Below are 17648 nucleotides of genomic sequence, written 5' to 3' on the forward strand. Positions count from 1 at the left end.
AAATTGGCCATGTTGCGCGTAGAGGTGTGGATAAGTTGGAAATAAGAAAAATGGAGGAGAAAAAAATTCGTGACGAAGTTTCATGAGGTATTCCAAACTGCTAGACAAAACTTTCAGAGCTGCATTTTATTTATGGACACGGAACGTACTGTGAGGTAATTTTGAAACATCATACTTGAATAAAATTTAAGTTATCCCAGAACACTTCCAAAATGCCGAAGTTAAGAGTGGTATTAGTGGCAGTTGACAAGTAATAGATCACGCATTTCTCATACATTTATTACACCTATTGTAGTCCGATTCATAGAGTATGCTGTCCATTTATTAATAGGACATATTTGGACAGAGTCCGACAAGCAATAAATATGGGTATAGAGGCTTACGGTCTAACAGAGACGATCGTTAGTTACGCTCGCATTGATTTTTAAAGGGTATTAGAGTTTGTTAGACATGTTTGTAACAAAAGAGTTGCCTTTCGACGCCAAGAAATTGTTTCCGATTGTGTTGTGGTCGGTAGACTGTTTGGAGCCCAGATGTATTGAGGAGATTTATTGTGCAGCGGGGTATCTATGTATTTTTATTTGTAAGAATATTTATGTGTAGAGAAAGTCGTTATGTAGGTAAATGCTGATCACTGATTGCGTAAATCATCAACATCATCATCAATCCTAGATGTTTTTTTTATAAATTTTTCTAAAAATGTATCGAACCATCATAACATTCATAACCGAGTGGACTCCTTTGGGATATGACTTGGAAAAAGATGATACGTGGAAAATAGGTACTAAAGTTTGAGCATGAGGTTCGTGGATTCGGACTATTCGTAGGCTGAGAGAGCAGGACGATGTGCAAATCGGCGTCTCATTTCGCTTCCTCGGTTTTCGTGCCCGAAAGTATATACACATGCATGTCGCAGGTAACCATAGAAGTAGGTACAGTCAACGGTAAAAATATGGGTGTAGACAACTTACTCAAAAATATGTCCCATAGTTCTTAATTCACTGACATAAGAGTTATGGGACATATTTTTGAGATAATTTGTACACCCAAATTTTTACCGTTGACTGTACTATAGGTAGGTACTAGCAACCTATCAGTTTTGAAATCAGAACTCATTGAGCAACAAACTTGAAGCTCAATATTATGTGCATAAATTCATATGTATCATCAAGTTATGGTACTAATACTAAACACCGATCACAAAGCCTTGCATCATTTCTAGGTACGCCACATATTATCCCCATCTTCAATGCGGCACATAATATCTATCCACAACTTATTTTGCACATCTCGTATGATAAATATTTCATCGGCAAAAGTGAATCTTAGTTGTATAAAAATAAAGTCTACATTTGAATATCATTAAATGAGTTAAGAGCTTGCGAAAGTAAGCAATTCATATTATAATTGCACAACAAACATTACGTCAACCGCACATTACGCTGATTTGCCTGCATATATTTCAACGCAACATAATTATATGTTGGTTCTATGTTGCGGAGATGCCAAACAAGTGTTTACCAAAATTGACCATAATGCGAAGGAAAGTGGAGACGTCCGAGACTTGGAGGTAAATGATAGACGCCCTATTTCTCATAGCAATTGGCCTGTGTCGTAAAATCTTAACCTATTGAGCTAGTCGCTTACTAGACATTTACTGAAGCGACTACGCTCTTGTAAGGATTGGATGAGGGCCTACACAGAGAGAAGGCATTAAGTTCATAGATTTGAACACACTTTCTTGTTAACAAATAATATAGTTAGTTGTTTGTTTTCTAGTGTCGTAAAAACCTTCAGCAGTCAAAACCATAGTTTTATTTTAGCTCATGCGCATATAGCGGGTCTACACCTACTGCTACAAACACCAATTCATTGGCATAGTGAATGTCCAACCTCCTCGTTACGGATCGGTTATCGATATCACTTTATCTTAATCACAAGTTGCCAGGCGTAAGAGATAAGGTTCATGGCCAAAAAACAAAAAGTTCAAAGTACTTGTATTTATGGAGTATAAAATAGTAATGAGTGACAGGCTCCAGACTTTTAGTAAAGATCAACCTAAAGTTAATAGAAGTGTGAAATGCCAAAATCTATCATGTAAATTGGGCTAGGTATTCTAGGTAAGTACCTACAGCGTATGTCAAAGAAATGGATAGTAGTAGGTACAAAAAAGCTATCCAGTTATAAACCTGAAAGCGATTTGATTCTTACAATTCCTTCTGATAGATTGCTTGCAACAGTCCGATAAAATAGGATTATCATCGTTATTAACACTTCTAATTCGACATTAACACGCAAGAAGTAACCAAGACAACTTATACCCACTGTATCTAAATCGCTCAGCTCGGTCATCGTAATTCTGATAGTTCGAATTCCATTGCCTGTTAACAATGGAGCAACTAAGAGCAATTTCAAGGATAACTAACAACTGTTATTGTGTTGTTTGTCGCGACCGGCCGATCACTTGCGATCCGTATCGCGATATAACTAGTTCCAATTAGGGAAATCAATTTAGGGTTGTCACCGTCATTACGGTTTGTTCAAAATGTTTTGTACGTATAAATAGTGCAAAAAAAAACTGATTGCCCAAGGCTGTATGAGAAAGTTGCACAACGTGTAAACCTGTATGCCTAAATCACACAAGAATTACATATGTAAAAGCAAATTCTATTTTACTCGTTGAATGAAGGCCTCCTTAGTCCATCTTTGCTTTAGTGATAGCATACCAGAGACAGCAACGGAGTTGATAGCAGTAGCCGTGGCCGAATCGGCCTCGGAGTTATTATAAAAATGTTTGAATTGATTTGTGCGGCCTAATTGATGGCATTTAATTATGCCAGTATCGACTATATCCAACATCTAAGATACAAATTTATAAATGGCAATAAAATTTGGTACCTACCTTTGTATTTCTAGCTATTTCGCATTTATAACACGCAAGTGTGTCTCCTCAACGCATTATGTAAAATACTTATAAAGTATTATAATTACCAAATCTAACATCAATTAACAGCCCTAACAAGTGCAAAATTTACTACTATCAAATCGAACACAAATCGATGAATCGATTCTGAATTCGTTATCTAGTTCGGCAACAGCTAGTTCAATGAATAGAATCGAATAACTTACAAAGGGATCTGAATAATCGACACCGGGTAATCAGATCGCAATCTGTTCAGTCGATTTATAAGATCTGCGGGTTCCTGCATACGACGATGCTATCGGGCACGGTGAGCATTAGTTATAGTGATTTGTTTCAACGGCTGAAATTTACACTAACTACTGAGCGTGTTTGATTAAGAGGAAATGTGAGCTAGCGGTCTGTCTATTAGAAACAATATCGAGAATCCGTCCCGAATTGAGTCTTCCTCCAAAATGTAACTTATAGATAGGTATCAAATAAAAAATGTACATAATACATATGTGTAATCACTTAGAGACCTAGCTTTTACTTTAATTGAAAATCAAGACGAGTACATATTATACTACAAAGTATCATAAATCTCAGAATCCATACAACTTGTATTGTAAATGTGAAAATTAGATTCGGTCTATGTCTACCCTAAATTGACACCACCTCGGCAGTGACAGTGTTGTATATTGTATAGGAGCGTCAAACTTCCCGTAGCACTTGGCGTAAAGCCGGAACCCCACTGCTGCGCACTCTAAGCACGCACACGCTATATACGTCACCCCCGTGGATATGGTCTAGCTGCCTGTGTCAACATATCTCTATCGTTCTTGCATTCGATCGATGGATTTTCGTTTTTAACTCTAACTGAACCATTTATTGAGTTACTAGTTACTACACACTTACCATTTTCCTTCATAGCGGCGACCGCATGTGGCACACCGAGCCAAGGAGCCGGCAAGTCCAAGAACACAGCGTCGGCTTTACCGTTCTGCTCCTCCCCAAATCCTTGCTCGAGCACGTCTCTGTGTTTTGCCTGAAAATGAGTCTTCGTGAGCAAGTTTAGGTACCTATGACTAATATGAAAACGAATGTTTAACAGCCAAATCATCAGTATATACTAAACTAAGCTAGTAAAAAAATAACTACATTTAAAACACACAATTTTTATATTAAAGGAAAAATTGATGATGCACCGCTTCCGGCAAGACTCGAGCTATGGATCGGTGTTTAGAAAGCTAATAAAGTAAGTTTGAGTTCTCAATTTTTCCTTTGATACTTATAAAAAAAGGTTAGTATCGCTCGCAGATATTTCTGGTTGATAATGATAAAACACATAAAATACATCGATGTGTCTGGTTGGTTAAAGTAAATACGTACAGTCAACTGTAAAAATATGGGTGCACAAATCATCTCAAAAATATGTCCCATTTGCAAGTGAAATTCATGGAAATTGAGAAGCAACACGCAACTATCGTAAATATTGGCGGTGTTCAGCGCATTGTTATCATGACTTCGACCTGGCCCGTGGTTCGCACGAATTATAGTAATTACACAGATATGTGATACCCCTGAGAATTAAGCTACAAGTAGGTACACACGACTACCGTGTTTTCACTAGAAAAACGTATCAATATGCAGTAGTTTCGGAGTTAACGGCAAACAAACAGATGATTAGTTGATTACGCAATACCAGGCATCTTTCTCATGTCATGTTACAGCTCTCCTGATTGCATTCGTAAGGATTGCGTCCGGATTCCGTGTAGCCACCTAATCCTAGCTCAGAGTCTAGCAACTAGGATCAGTTTTAACGGAAGCGTCAGCTATCTAAGGTAAATAAATATAGACCTTAAATATTGAAAAGAGGCACATTGCCCCCAAAAGTTGAACGATGTTTTCCGTTAGGTACTTGATGCAAATGAATGACCTAACGCACGATTTGTTATAAATTTGATATGCCCTTAATTTTTTTCCCTAGCTGTTGAATATATCTATTAACTTATCCAATCCATTTTCTATTGTTGCTGGACGCTGCCTGGGATAATGCTATATACCTACCTAAAAGTAATAAATGTATAAAATAAATGAAACTTACAGTGACATACTCGGCTATGCCGTGGGCTTCAAATTCATCTCGGGCGATTTTGGCGCGGTGCTCGTGGAAGTCAAACGTATGGACGTGACCGTGCGGCCGCACCCGCCGTATTAGGGCATGCGTTAGGGAACCGCTTCCAGTGCCTGTTGCAAACGAATTTAGACTTTGTTCTAAGTGTAATAGGTTCATGTTTGACAGGCAGTAATAGAATATATTTTGAGATAGCTTCACAGAGTTTTAAATTAGGTGACCTTATCCTGAGAGAAGACCTCTTACTGTTTACTGGAAATATAATTTCATGGTATAGATCTTATAATTTTAGATAAGCACATAACAGGACTAACATACAGGAGATTTCAAATTGCCTACCTATGTATTTTCAAGGTAATTGGAATATGACTACATGTTTTTGCCTTTTGGTTATAGAAAAACTATGTTTAACATAAAACATATATGAAAATTATAAAAAAATACTTTCAGGGTTTTTTTAACTTTCAAAATAAAAAAATGGAATCATTTGAGGAATCAAGTGTACCAAAAGTAAGGAATTACTTTCTAAGTATTGAAAAATAAATTGTATTGTAACTACATACGTACATAAACATAATATCTCTCTGTCAAAATATCAATTATCTTGTTTTAAATATGTACCTACTTCAAGAAGGTTTCAACTCAAGTATGATGTCACAATCAAGTACCATGTAGTAAGGAGTGTTCCATGTAAAATTATACTACAGTTATTTTTAAATTTTGTCCCATATAGACATTTCATCCATATAACAAACAGGATTGACTGATACCATTACCACAAATTATCTAGCCATACTGTCTAGGCAAGATGATTGAACCTGTAGTAAAACATTTCATAAAATATATTCGATAATAAGAATTACAAATTTAGAATACTTGATGTCACCGGTGGGCTTTTGATTTGTTTTTAGGGTTCTGGACCTAAAAAGGAAAAATACAGCACAAAATAGTTCTTTGCCTATAGACGACAGGAAAACCTATTAGAAAGGTGCAGTCAAGCTCAAGCGTTCCACATATACATTGTTAAAAATTGGCTAATGTACGGAACCCTTGGAATGCGAGTCCGACTCACACTTGACCGGTTATTTATTTGTATTTGTATAGCCTCTTCTTCTGAACTTTGAACTGTTTGCTTGGATTGATGTTTAAATGAAGTCTCATAGTTCAGTGTGCCTGTTGGCAAAGGCCTCCTCCAACTCTTTCCAGTATTTTCTCTGCCTGGCCAGTCTTGTCCAGAATGGTCCTACAGTAGTTATTATTTCATCCTCCCATTGTTTGAGTTGTGGGTCTCTAGATCTTGACCCGTCTCTTGGGTGCCACATAAGGATTCTTTGGCTCCATTTCTCGATCTTACACCTTACAGTGTGGCCTGCCCACCTCCATTTCTGCAAGTCTATGTGGGTGAGGATGTCTCTAACTTTGGTTCTTTTTGTTATGTTGGCACTGCAACATTTATCCTTTAATTTAACCCCCAACATACTCCTCTCCATAGCTCTCTGGCACTTCGCAACTTTGTCTCTTTGTTTTATACAAAGGGACCAAGTTTCACAGCCGTAGGTCAAAGTTTTGGTTTTTATCCGTATACCTAGGTTGCTATTCATGATCTCTTTGAGAGACCAGTATTTGCTCCAGCCACAACAAACAAACATCATAGCAACTAAATAAATCAACCAAATTGAACTTACCTGCTTCTATAACAATACAACCTGGGACCAGATCAAGTTGTAACAAAATCATACTGATATCAGGAGTGTAGATTATTTGGGTGCGGTGAGGAAGAGTCACTGACCACAGTTCAGGAGTGGGCTGCAAAACATGGCCCCAACCCTTGGACAGTTCCACCTGTTTTAATTATAGTAGTTAGGAACCTAAATAATCTGATATGTTTTGGGCATTACAAATAGTTTGAGTGGTATTCAAACAATTTTGCTAATGAAATTACATTAGTTTTAAAAACCGATTTAAACATTTTTCGTCACCAGGGGCAGTGATAGGTATACTTACATGCATCAGCTTTAAGCTGCTAGTAAGAATAAGAATAAATTTATTGAGAATAACTAAGTATACAGGCTCATGCACAAAAGGTGACCAGTGAGTCCCAAACTGAGTATTAAATAATGTAATATAAAAATTTTGGGGTCGTAAAATTAAGCACATCACTATTTAGGTTTTGATACCTTTGTATATAGCTTTAATAACTATTAAAACAAGTGTTTTGCGACTTTTAGATGCTTACAGCAGGTCTTCCATAAAATACAGAGGTTAATGATTATCTAAGTATTATACTGGAAAAGCTTACCCGGCTTCCGTATTCAACCCCTATAAGATTCTTAACCTTCAGGGCACCGAATGTTGTTTGAAAAACGTTCTCTACCAAGTCTCCTTTCTTGTTTTTTATTTCAGGTCGCACTTCTATTGCGTGGACATTGTTACTCAAATATAAAATAACAATATCCCCTTCGTCAATTTTGTCTTTATAATTTTTGAAACTCATTTTTAGTATTATAACTACAAAATAAACAAAGTTTGCAAACAAAAAAAATCAATGGTATAGAAATTCAACCATGTGGGTTTGACATTAATGACATTGACATTCGTACCTTTTCATGCGTTCGGAACCATACAACGTAACACAATTACAAATGGTCTTTTACACCTCAGTAGTCGAAAACACCTGATGTATAATACTCAAAAGGATAATATCATAATAAGTATTAATAAATTTAATTAATCCAGATGTGTATTAGTAAAATGTTTCTTCAGCGCACTATTTTTTAAAGTAAAACAAAAGGTTTTTGAACGCCGTATTGTCTGGCTACTTTTTATGCGCCCTGTTCATTATTCATCATTTATTGTTGTACATCTTGTAATTACAACCAGTGTGCTTGGCACACATATTAGATTGTGTATTACTCAGATATAATTTTTTTATATTATTTTTCCTTCTCACACATGGACAGCATAGATATTATAAATTGCATGTGCATCAATGGGCGGCTTTATGCATTCGACGCTTCTGTACATTCCGATATACGTAATTGACACACATGAAGAAATTATGGAATTTTAACATCAAGCAATAGAATAATCCTCAAACCTTGCTCATATATAAAAAAAATTACCACTTGAAATATACAATCATGATATTCAAAAAATCATATATTAATAACTTTTTTGTAATCATTTTATTTTTAGATCATATTTTGAAATGAAACGTTTAGCGTAGAAATATCCCTTTTAGTTGACATGACATAGTTGTCAATGTCAATACTTCAATAGTGTCATCGTATTCGTATTGAGATTTAGCGTGCTTGCTTACTTTTTCTCAAAAAGCCTGCTTTCTGGACATTATTAGTGCCGATCTTACCTAAAATGATTAGTGATCAATACGTGGCTAACAAATATCAAGTTTAGTTAACGAACTTTTACAATTATGGTGCAAATGGAGACGTCAAAGAACACTAGCAAAACTAGTTCACTCAAAGCTCTTATATTAAAAGCCTGGCGAGAACGATGGACTGACATTCAATGGGGAATAAACATCAAGACCATCATACCTCGAGGAGTCAGCGGTGATCTATACAACCTGGCGGATTGTATTCTCCAGCAAGCCATGGTCGGATGCGGAGCAAACCAGTTAGTAATATCTTATCTTAAACATTCTTTGGCATCGCACATAGTTTCCTATGCGGCTGTGATACAGAGAATCTCCAAGTTCGACGCATTTCACAAACCTCACTGTATTTTGAGCCTTTTGGAGTTTCTGGAAAGCTTCTTGGATAGTATAACCTGTCGGGGGAAACTGGAGGAAGAAGTAATAGCCACAGCTGTGTCATCCATAATACTGTGGCTTTTGCAAGTCTACCACTATTCTCTGAGTAAATATCCATCATCAAATACCATTCAAAGTCAAGAACTTCTGGAAAAATCAACAGCTCTTCTCAGCTCTATAGTAAGTACTGATTATTTAGTAGCTATGTTTTATCTAGCTAAACAAAACAACCCTGATGAATACAATGAGGTAACCAAGAAGTGCCAAGAGATTACAGCCTTTATGATGATGAACACACAGTTCAAAGCTCCAGTGGCGATTCATGAGACTTTACAAAAGGTTTGTAATATGGATATTGACAAAATAGCACCATTGAATCTCAAGCCCGAACCTGTCACTCATTGTTTGCAGGCGTTAGTTGCTATAAACATTTTGGCAAACCCTAGTGCTGACATGCAACAACTATCAACACAACTGCTTATGATAAAGAGGATCAAGGGATATTCCCTGGGCAGACTGTTTTGTGAGCTAATTCGAGCTTGCTTCATTTCTTTGAATGACTCCAGTAAAGATGCATCTAAACAAGCACTTTGGGCGGCATTCACATTTCTTAAAGTGCCACAAGTTATAAGTTACCTGCACAGCACATGTGGCACCAGCAACAAAGAAGGAGATTACTCTGCAGAAACTGTTGAAGCCTTTGAGAAACTACTGCAGTCAACTCCGCTATTGGATATAGTTGATACTAAAAACTCTTGTAACAGCATTGTGTCCTTATTGGAACCCTTGGTCAAACTAAATGTAGTGACTGAGCAACACCTGTCCTACTTTAGCCAAAAACGAGAAAACAAAGATGTAAAGTTGCAAAAATTAGAACCCACTGGCCTCCAGGGATCTGTGCCTTCATTCATTACACGGGCAGAACCTACTCTAGCTGGGATATTAAAGACAATGTCTGGAGATTTCCACAAAATGCAAGAGCAACTGTATGCCATGCTATGCCAGATAGTAGGTGGAACTTCTTTAACAACAATCTTGGCTGTTGCAGCAGTTGAAGGGAAGTTAAAGTTGTTTGTGTCGAGACTTATCAGATTTAATGAATTTGCTTTACATGCGGCTAGCGAGAAAGGTGCTTCTCAATCCAAGGTCTATATTTTTGATATTTCGTTTTTAATTCTATGTTCGATTGTGCAAGACTATGGTGTTGATGCAGTTTTAGAAGACAATGGAGACTCTTTCTTTGAACAGTGGGTCAGAGAATGTATGCCACAAAAAGGTGTCCACAAGTCACCCGATCAAATTGTGCAAAAATGTGATCCATCAGTTGTAGACATTTTTATTCACCACTTGAGTGCACCTGACTTTGATTTCAAAAATACCAATTTGAAACCTCATGAGCTCTGCATGAATGTGAGTCGAACTGTAAAAGAAGTATTATTTGCCTGGGAGCAAGGCTCATTATCTGCTGTGGATGTTAAGAGAATGTTGGATTCTTTAAGACAGAAAATGGCGTCACTAGCCGTATGTGCTACTGTTTGGCTGTGTGCCTATATTGATGTTGTTATCCAAGATGCTTTCTTGAAGCCAATAAACATGATACAGCAGTTATTGACTCCACCAAGTGAGGTAGAATTGGCCCAAATTGATAACTTTAAAGAGCGTGCTATTCTAATGTGCCAAATTATCAGAAAAATGCAGTATGACATTCATCCTCCATCTGCACCAAAGAACAAAAATGTGACTCTTCCTCACACAATTATTTCACGGCAGCCAATTTTGGAGCAATTGCAATCAGCCTGGGAGGACGTAAAAACGAGAGGCTATTTGCATATTGATGCCACACACATTATAGAACGCCTTCTGAATACTGCAGGACCTGTGTGGTTTGTTACGAATCTTGTAAAAGAAACATTGAAATTTAGGTACCAAGAAGACCTTGATAGGTCTGTGGATATAGTTCTTGCCATGTTCCATTTGGACATTGAAAAGTGTACAGAAGCTATGCTTTTACATGTCTTACCACAGTATTTATACAATGCAAAGTTATCTGAAGAACTAGTGGAGCCTCAATCTGCCACATTAGCCAAATTGGCAGTGTACTGTGTCTTTGCTGCACTTGAACAGAGCAGCTCAAATAAGGCTCAGAATACTAGAAAACGCCGTCATGAGGATGCTGATGATATGGATGCAATGGTCTCCTCAAGTAAAGTTCGGAGACTGAATGATAATAGTACGGATAGTTCTGTGTATTATATGCAGGGACAGAGTGTGCCTGGGATGAATATGAGAGAACCATTAGCATCTGCTTTGGAGACTTTGTATAAATCATTCTCGCAACTGGCTGGAAAAAATGGCGATGTGACTCCTCAGACGCAATTTATACTCGAGTTTTTGGTGTTTGTCGTGCAGTGTGGTCAAGACAGAGCACAGGTAGTATTGCAGAAAATGCCTAGTGAACTAGTTCCAACACTTATAAAGGCCCTTCCAGATAGTTTTAACATAAATTTGATTTTGAGATTACATGATTTGTCTACTCCTTATGGCAGAAAAGATACTGCCAGAGACTTATGTCTGATCAGAAATATGAGACTGAGGCCTGAATAAATGTTGTAACTTTAAGTATTCATTAGTGTTAGATTAAAATGTATGTTAATGAATATTTGTAATAGAAGGTAAGAAAATAAAACCTTTTAAAATGTAAAATCTTTACTTTTTCAAACTCAATTCAACAATGTAGTAATTAAAATTAAAACTAGTTTTTCAATACTTTTTACAATTTTTTACGGAAGACTGACATTTCTTCTTATATAATTAACCATCAAACTTCCTACTTTTGTATAATTAACTAAAGTCAGACCAAGAATAGTCTGCAGCGGATTTGATAGCCTACGCAGTGAAAGTGTTATTTTAAACGTCAAACTTCTATGAAATTATGACGTATAAATGACACTTGCACTGCGTGGGCTATCAAATCCGCTGCAGACTTTTTTTGGTCCGACTCTACTAATCTATTTCTGGACGGATTTTATTACGTATCAGAGGATCTACCGCGAAAAATATTTGCCTCATTTGTCGCGGTAGTGCCTCAGTATTTATCAGGGCCCAATTTTTCAACAGAATCAGGTTACTTTTTAATATTTTTCCTATAATTTATCTTTTTCTGAAAACATGTCAAAATAAAATGTATAATAATAAGGATGTAGCTCCGTGAGAAATATTTTAATTTGACAATGACAGTTGATTGCCAGCTCATTATTAAATTATTGCATTCATCTATGTAGCTCTGTTTTTATTTCCTTGCTTTAGTTACACTCTTGACCGTTTACGAGTTTGAGACATAAGCCCCATATAGCTGCTTTGTTACTGCACACCGTCGTATGAGGACCTTGCACTTTGAGACTATGCGCTGAAACTTGGCACAGTTGATTGTTAGCTGGTCTTGAGCAGAAACAGACTGGTAGACGTCGAGAGCTACCTCTCATTTAGTGGGGGGGGAAGTTCGACGCTACCGCGCTTCACTTGGAGCAACATTTCTCTAAAACTATACCTATTGCATGTAATATATAATTTTCGCATAATTTTTTACTACATTTTTTGCTACACTTATTACGTTTAAGAAAATATTTAGTTTATTATACAAAACTGTTGATAAATGGGAGATAAAAAATAATATTAAGCGTGGGTCAGAGTGATCTCAATAAAAAATATTATGAATGTGGGAAAGTTACTTATAATTTGTTCTACAATCGTTTATTTTTCTTGTTTTTCGTAAATAACTCGTAAACGGTAGCCCACAGCAAAAAATTATCTTTTACGTAAATAATCTGTTTCAGATTTCTTATAAAATAAGTGCTACTTTTTTTCGCTATAAGATCATATTTAAAAAAAATATTGAAGGGAGAAAATAAATACTAAGGTCCCCTTTTTTAGTCATTCGTAAATAACTCGTAAAGGATGGCCAATAGCAAAAAATATTTTAATACATGAATAATTAGCATAAAATTTCCTACAAAAAAGTTATTTACGAAAAACTAAAAAAATAAACGTTTGTAGAACAAATTATAAGTAACTTTCCCACATTAATAATATTTTGTATTGAGATCACTCTGACCCACGCTTAATATTATTTTTTATCTCCCATGTAACAACAGTTTTGTATAATAAAGTATATATTTTCTTAAACGTAATAAGTGTAGCTTTACAACTATATTTTTTGTTTTCAGATTCCTACTACACTTTAAAAAAAAATTGGTAATTATGAAAAAATCCAAGATACGTTTTTTTGTCTTTTCTACTTTATGTTTTTTTTTGTTAGAAAGTGCATTGTTTTGGTTCCAAAAATAAATTCCTCATCCTTAATTTATCCGAAAATGATATATCACATGCCCTAATAGGTACAGTCTTAGAGAAATGTTGCTCCAAGTGAAGCGCGGCGGCGTCGAACTTCCCCCCTCCCCCCCACTAAATGAGACGCGGCTCTCGAGGTCTCCCGGTCTGTATCTACTCATGACCAGCTAAGAATCAACTGTGCCATGTTTCAGCGCATAGTCGCAAAGTGCAAGGTGTCGTGCACTAACAAACTAGCTACATAATAGTTCAAGAACTGGCGTGCATTATCTACAGAGTAAAATTCAGTCGATCGACCATAATATATACGTATAAGTTCTTGGAACCGTCATAATGGGGCTATATTGATATGAACTGGTAACATACTGACATTGACAAATTCATATTTTTCATCACAGGGGCCACACTGCCTTTCTTATTATGGACCCTTTATATACATATTATAGACCCTTTAGTAAAATTAAATTAAGTTAATAATAATAATATGTACATCGTATACACAACCTAATCACATTGTATGTGAAAAACTTATTTATGTACTTACATAATGAGAGTAATTTGTACAAGTTCCATATATTAAATTGAATATACAGTTTGCCTAGCATCAAAAAAATCTTAACGCTATAAAGATCACAGGAGAGTTCCAGAGCTTTTTGTCTAAATAAAATAAAATTTATTTAAATAGGGTAACATAATATTGAACTATTTTAGAGAAATTAAACAAATTAACTTTAGTTATAAAGCAGGCTTCTTGGCATCCGGCGATTCAGGATGTGGACGATCTAGAACAAGAGAAAAAAAAACTAATGTAAAGGTTAACGGTCTCGTAGCCTAGCCTAGTCGGTAGTGACCCTGCTTGAGAAGCTGGACGGGTTCGAAACTGTGACGGGATTTACCTATTTGTGAGTTTATTACAAGTACGAGTATTAGTTCCTGATTTATGGATGTTTTCTGTATTTACGTATATATTATAGGTACCTACATATATCGTTGACTAACACCTACAAAACTATAATATAGTTTACATTATACATAAAGAGTACTTTAGAAGTTACGAAGAAAGAGTTTAACATACAAAACATACCTACCGAACACATATACGTTTATCGAATTATACGTTTTTTGCGGCATAAACGGCCGTATCTATTTTTTACGTTAACTTAGAAGTTTGATTTTTTCACAGCTTCAAGAGGCTGTAGACTTGAGAAAGTATATTTTAATTTCATCTCGATTCTTCCACGCGTTCCCGAGATAAAGAGTCTTGACAGACAGACCTAATGGTTTCGTTGTTTCCTATTGAGGTACAGAATCCTAAAATAAGCGAATAATCATAAAATCGAAAAAAGTAAAACGAAGATGAACGGTGTAAAAATATTTGCCATAATGTCAAAATCCAGAGACGAAAATTGGTACTAAGTTTGTACGAAGAAGCCGTCGTCCATTACTTAGTGTATCGTAGGTACTGTTGCAAATAGGTGAAAATGTGAAATATAAATCTTTGTGACATAAATAAGTACAAATGTACCTAGTTCTTTAACGCATTAATCCATTTAATCCTAACTCCAATAGAAAGTTTACTTACCCATTTGCCTTCTAAGAATCTCTCCTTCCCTCGTTGCGTTATACGCTGGCGGTGGATTACTGACCCTCATTTGTAAGCTTATTCTATTAGGATTGCAATTCTCGTCTACTGTGTCCGCAGTCGCGAACGATGCTCTCTGACTCCTATTCCACGTCTGCTGCTGGTAGGAACTTTCGGTTGTTACTGTGTTACATCTATTGTTAGTATGAGGAACATATTGCTCTGGCGACCAGTCGAACACAAAGGTATGACTATAGTTTTGTGTGTAAGCGGACGGCGTGCCAGAAGGAGTGGGAGGAGTTGTCGTCACGTAGGGACTCAAGTCCTGGTGACAAACGTCGGGAACTTTTTGGAGAGCCGATTCGGACCAAGTCGGACTTGGATTCCACTGATCGACCATTTCAGTTTCTGATATATTAAAGTTTTTGGACCCTGGTCTTCTGCTAGCTATTGACCCCGTAACTGCTACTAATGTTTCGCCCCCTGAAGTGACTGTGGAAGGCGTGCACTGAGGCGACATGTTCGAAACTGGTGTGCTGGGTTTTTCATCGGTATTCTTTCCTTTCCGTTTGGCGTTTGATTGAATTCTAGTATCTTCTATCCTGACATTGTGGTACCTGGAATATGAATCTAATGTTAAACATGCAATTTAGTTATTATGCGAACTAATTAAGAAACAATAAAATAATGTCTTACAATAGTTCGATTATTAGTAAATCAGGATTTTCGTGGCAAGGTCAATAAAACTTTAATATTTGAAAGTAGGTCAAAAGCTCTTATAACTTCTCCGAAACTTCTCCATATTAGACTAGTTCTATGACTTATGACTTAATCGATTGTAGTTTGCTGACTTGTGAGAGACAGAATAATGTTCAGTACCTGTTATCCTGTAATGGGACAGAGTAATCCACAGGTCCATTGTCCGCCCTTTCATACGCGTAGTGCATCGGAGTTAAGTGCGGCGTCACGTGTGGTATGTGAGGCTGCAGGCCTGGGTTCGGCATCATCACTTGGCTCCCGTTTATACAGACGGGTGGAGTCGGCGTGTACTGCATGGCTGGAGGGTACACTTGGAGATCGGGCGGCGGTGGCCCGTACATTCTGGTCGCAGCCTCGTAAGCTAGGCCGTAATGGAGCTTGGATTGAACGGCGTAGTAATGATAAAGCCAGGGATTCGCCTTCATGACTGTTGCTTCTTGCTCACTGTGAACAACATTTCAATTTCAATATTCTGTCGGATAGGTACCGCAGGCTACGTATTATTAGAAGTATTGACAAAGAAACTTACAGCCAATCCTGGTTAGGTACCTTGGATAGTCGGGTAATATATAAGTACTCGGGATAAGTGATTAAAAATAAATAAATATCCATACATCACAGTCATAACAAAATCACTTAAAACTATATTATAAATTTTAGTATTTCTTTGTAATATGACCAGGATTGACTGTACCAGAATGACACTAGGTTAACATATTCCTTTCATATTAAATGTAAATAGGTTCCTATATTAAAAATATGTATTTTGGACACATTCACTGCCCCCGGCGCACATGTGCGTCCCCCGTCATACAAGTTTGTTTCTAGGCCACGCACCCTGGCAGTGAATGCGTTAAGCTTACAGTAGAAAAAGAGTCTTACTGCTAATGGCATTCCTCTGGTATTTCGTAATTATTCAATAAATATAATAGAGCAGCATACGCAAGGACATAATAAAGCTACTTAATGTTTGAGGTAATTTCATCTGAGATAATGTGCATGTGGGAAAGAATTCCCCCATCAGTGCGTTGTTACAAGGTTCGGCCATTAGTGGGCACTAGAATGAGGACCACTAAAGTTTAATGTTTATATTAATACCATCATCTCCTGTTCTACCATCTTTGTAGTAATTCTTGCTATGCCAATGCGATTTGAATTTATTTTGCGTATTCCGATAAATTTTTTATCAGCCTTCGCATTTTTAATGCTTGGAACATCGACCGCGTTGAATTCTTTAGTTCAATGACCATCCTATACAATTTTTCTCATTTCGAAGAGGATGTTCGGAATAAAAAGTATCCTACGACTCATTCAGATATTCCAAGTGACAAATTATCCGGGTAAAATTTTATCCAAATTCCCACATTAGTTTGCAGTTTTTATGTGATAGTAGTAGCTTAGGTAGAGTACCTATAATAATTATAACAAATACGTCAAATACTAAACAAACATCTACCTAAATATAAGCAGGTACCATCAGTACGTCTTATATCTCTGGTCTTATAAAACAAAGTCCCCGCCGCGTCTGTCTGTTTGTGTTTGTTCGCGACAAACTCAAAAACTACTGAACGGATTTTCATGCGGTTTTCACCTATCAATAGAGTGATTCTTGAGAAAGGTTTAGGTGTATTTGTTAACCCGTGCGAAGCCGGGGCGGGTAGCTACTGTAGCTAGTAAGTAATATACATAAATACATGTAAAAATTTACATTTAACATTTTTTAAATTTTATTATTATGACTATGCCTGCGACTCTGTACTCGTGGAATTTACAAGGTAACAGTAGCTATCAGTAATCAGTATCACTAGACTTTTTTTTTTTGATGAAGCCAACAATTGTGCTTTGTGTAAAATACAAGTGTAATATTCATAGGCTCTATCCGAGAGGTAAATTCGTTTCAGAATTAAACAAAACAGAAGCTCAAGTGTATTCGCGATAACCCGCAATTCTATAGACAATAAATTAAAATCAACCGAACGACAATAGCACTCAGTGTTCCCGCCAGTAAGGTAGTATTAAATTTGTAAGGACCTCGGTTAACCTTTAGCGCACACCGACGTTTGAGTAAGCCAACCTTTAAGATAGTGGTTGCAGGGAAATGTCACATAGTTGGACTCAGCCCTGGACCTATATAGGCGCAGTCGCGCGAAAA

General features: G+C 36.7%; 3 protein-coding genes across 4 annotated transcripts in view; 1 reads left to right on the forward strand and 2 right to left on the reverse strand.

The window, feature by feature from the left end:
* The window catches only part of LOC134795720 (tRNA (adenine(58)-N(1))-methyltransferase catalytic subunit TRMT61A), a 97230-nt gene extending 89635 nt beyond the window's left edge, over positions 1-7595 (reverse strand). The window contains exons 1-4 of the mRNA XM_063767673.1: positions 7336-7595; positions 6722-6878; positions 5007-5149; positions 3818-3947 (exon numbers count right to left, since the gene is read on the reverse strand). Of these exons, the coding sequence (XP_063623743.1) occupies positions 3818-3947; positions 5007-5149; positions 6722-6878; positions 7336-7530 (625 nt within the window). The 5' untranslated portion in view covers positions 7531-7595. The remainder of the gene's footprint in view (positions 1-3817; positions 3948-5006; positions 5150-6721; positions 6879-7335) is intronic.
* A 728-nt stretch (positions 7596-8323) lies between these two features.
* Positions 8324-11650, forward strand: LOC134790590 (mediator of RNA polymerase II transcription subunit 24). Its single transcript, XM_063761442.1, has one exon. It carries the CDS (start codon positions 8470-8472, stop codon positions 11410-11412), a length of 2943 nt encoding a protein of 980 aa, XP_063617512.1. The 5' UTR covers positions 8324-8469; the 3' UTR covers positions 11413-11650.
* Positions 11651-13602: 1952 nt separating this feature from the next.
* The window catches only part of LOC134795071 (PAS domain-containing protein cky-1-like), a 126665-nt gene continuing 122619 nt past the window's right edge, over positions 13603-17648 (reverse strand). For both annotated transcript variants that reach the window (XM_063766917.1, XM_063766911.1), the window contains exons 10-12: positions 15617-15940; positions 14738-15354; positions 13603-13937 (exon numbers count right to left, since the gene is read on the reverse strand). In XM_063766917.1, the coding sequence (XP_063622987.1) occupies positions 13891-13937; positions 14738-15354; positions 15617-15940 (988 nt within the window). In that variant the 3' untranslated portion in view covers positions 13603-13890. The remainder of the gene's footprint in view (positions 13938-14737; positions 15355-15616; positions 15941-17648) is intronic.

The sequence above is a fragment of the Cydia splendana genome, chromosome 1 (genome assembly GCF_910591565.1).
Source record: "Cydia splendana chromosome 1, ilCydSple1.2, whole genome shotgun sequence".
NCBI lineage: Eukaryota > Metazoa > Arthropoda > Insecta > Lepidoptera > Tortricidae > Cydia > Cydia splendana.

Coding starts and splice junctions, on each gene's coding strand:
- LOC134790590 (XM_063761442.1), top strand. CDS start 8,470: ATGGTGCAAATGGAGACGTCAAAGAACACTAGCAAAACTAGTTCACTC.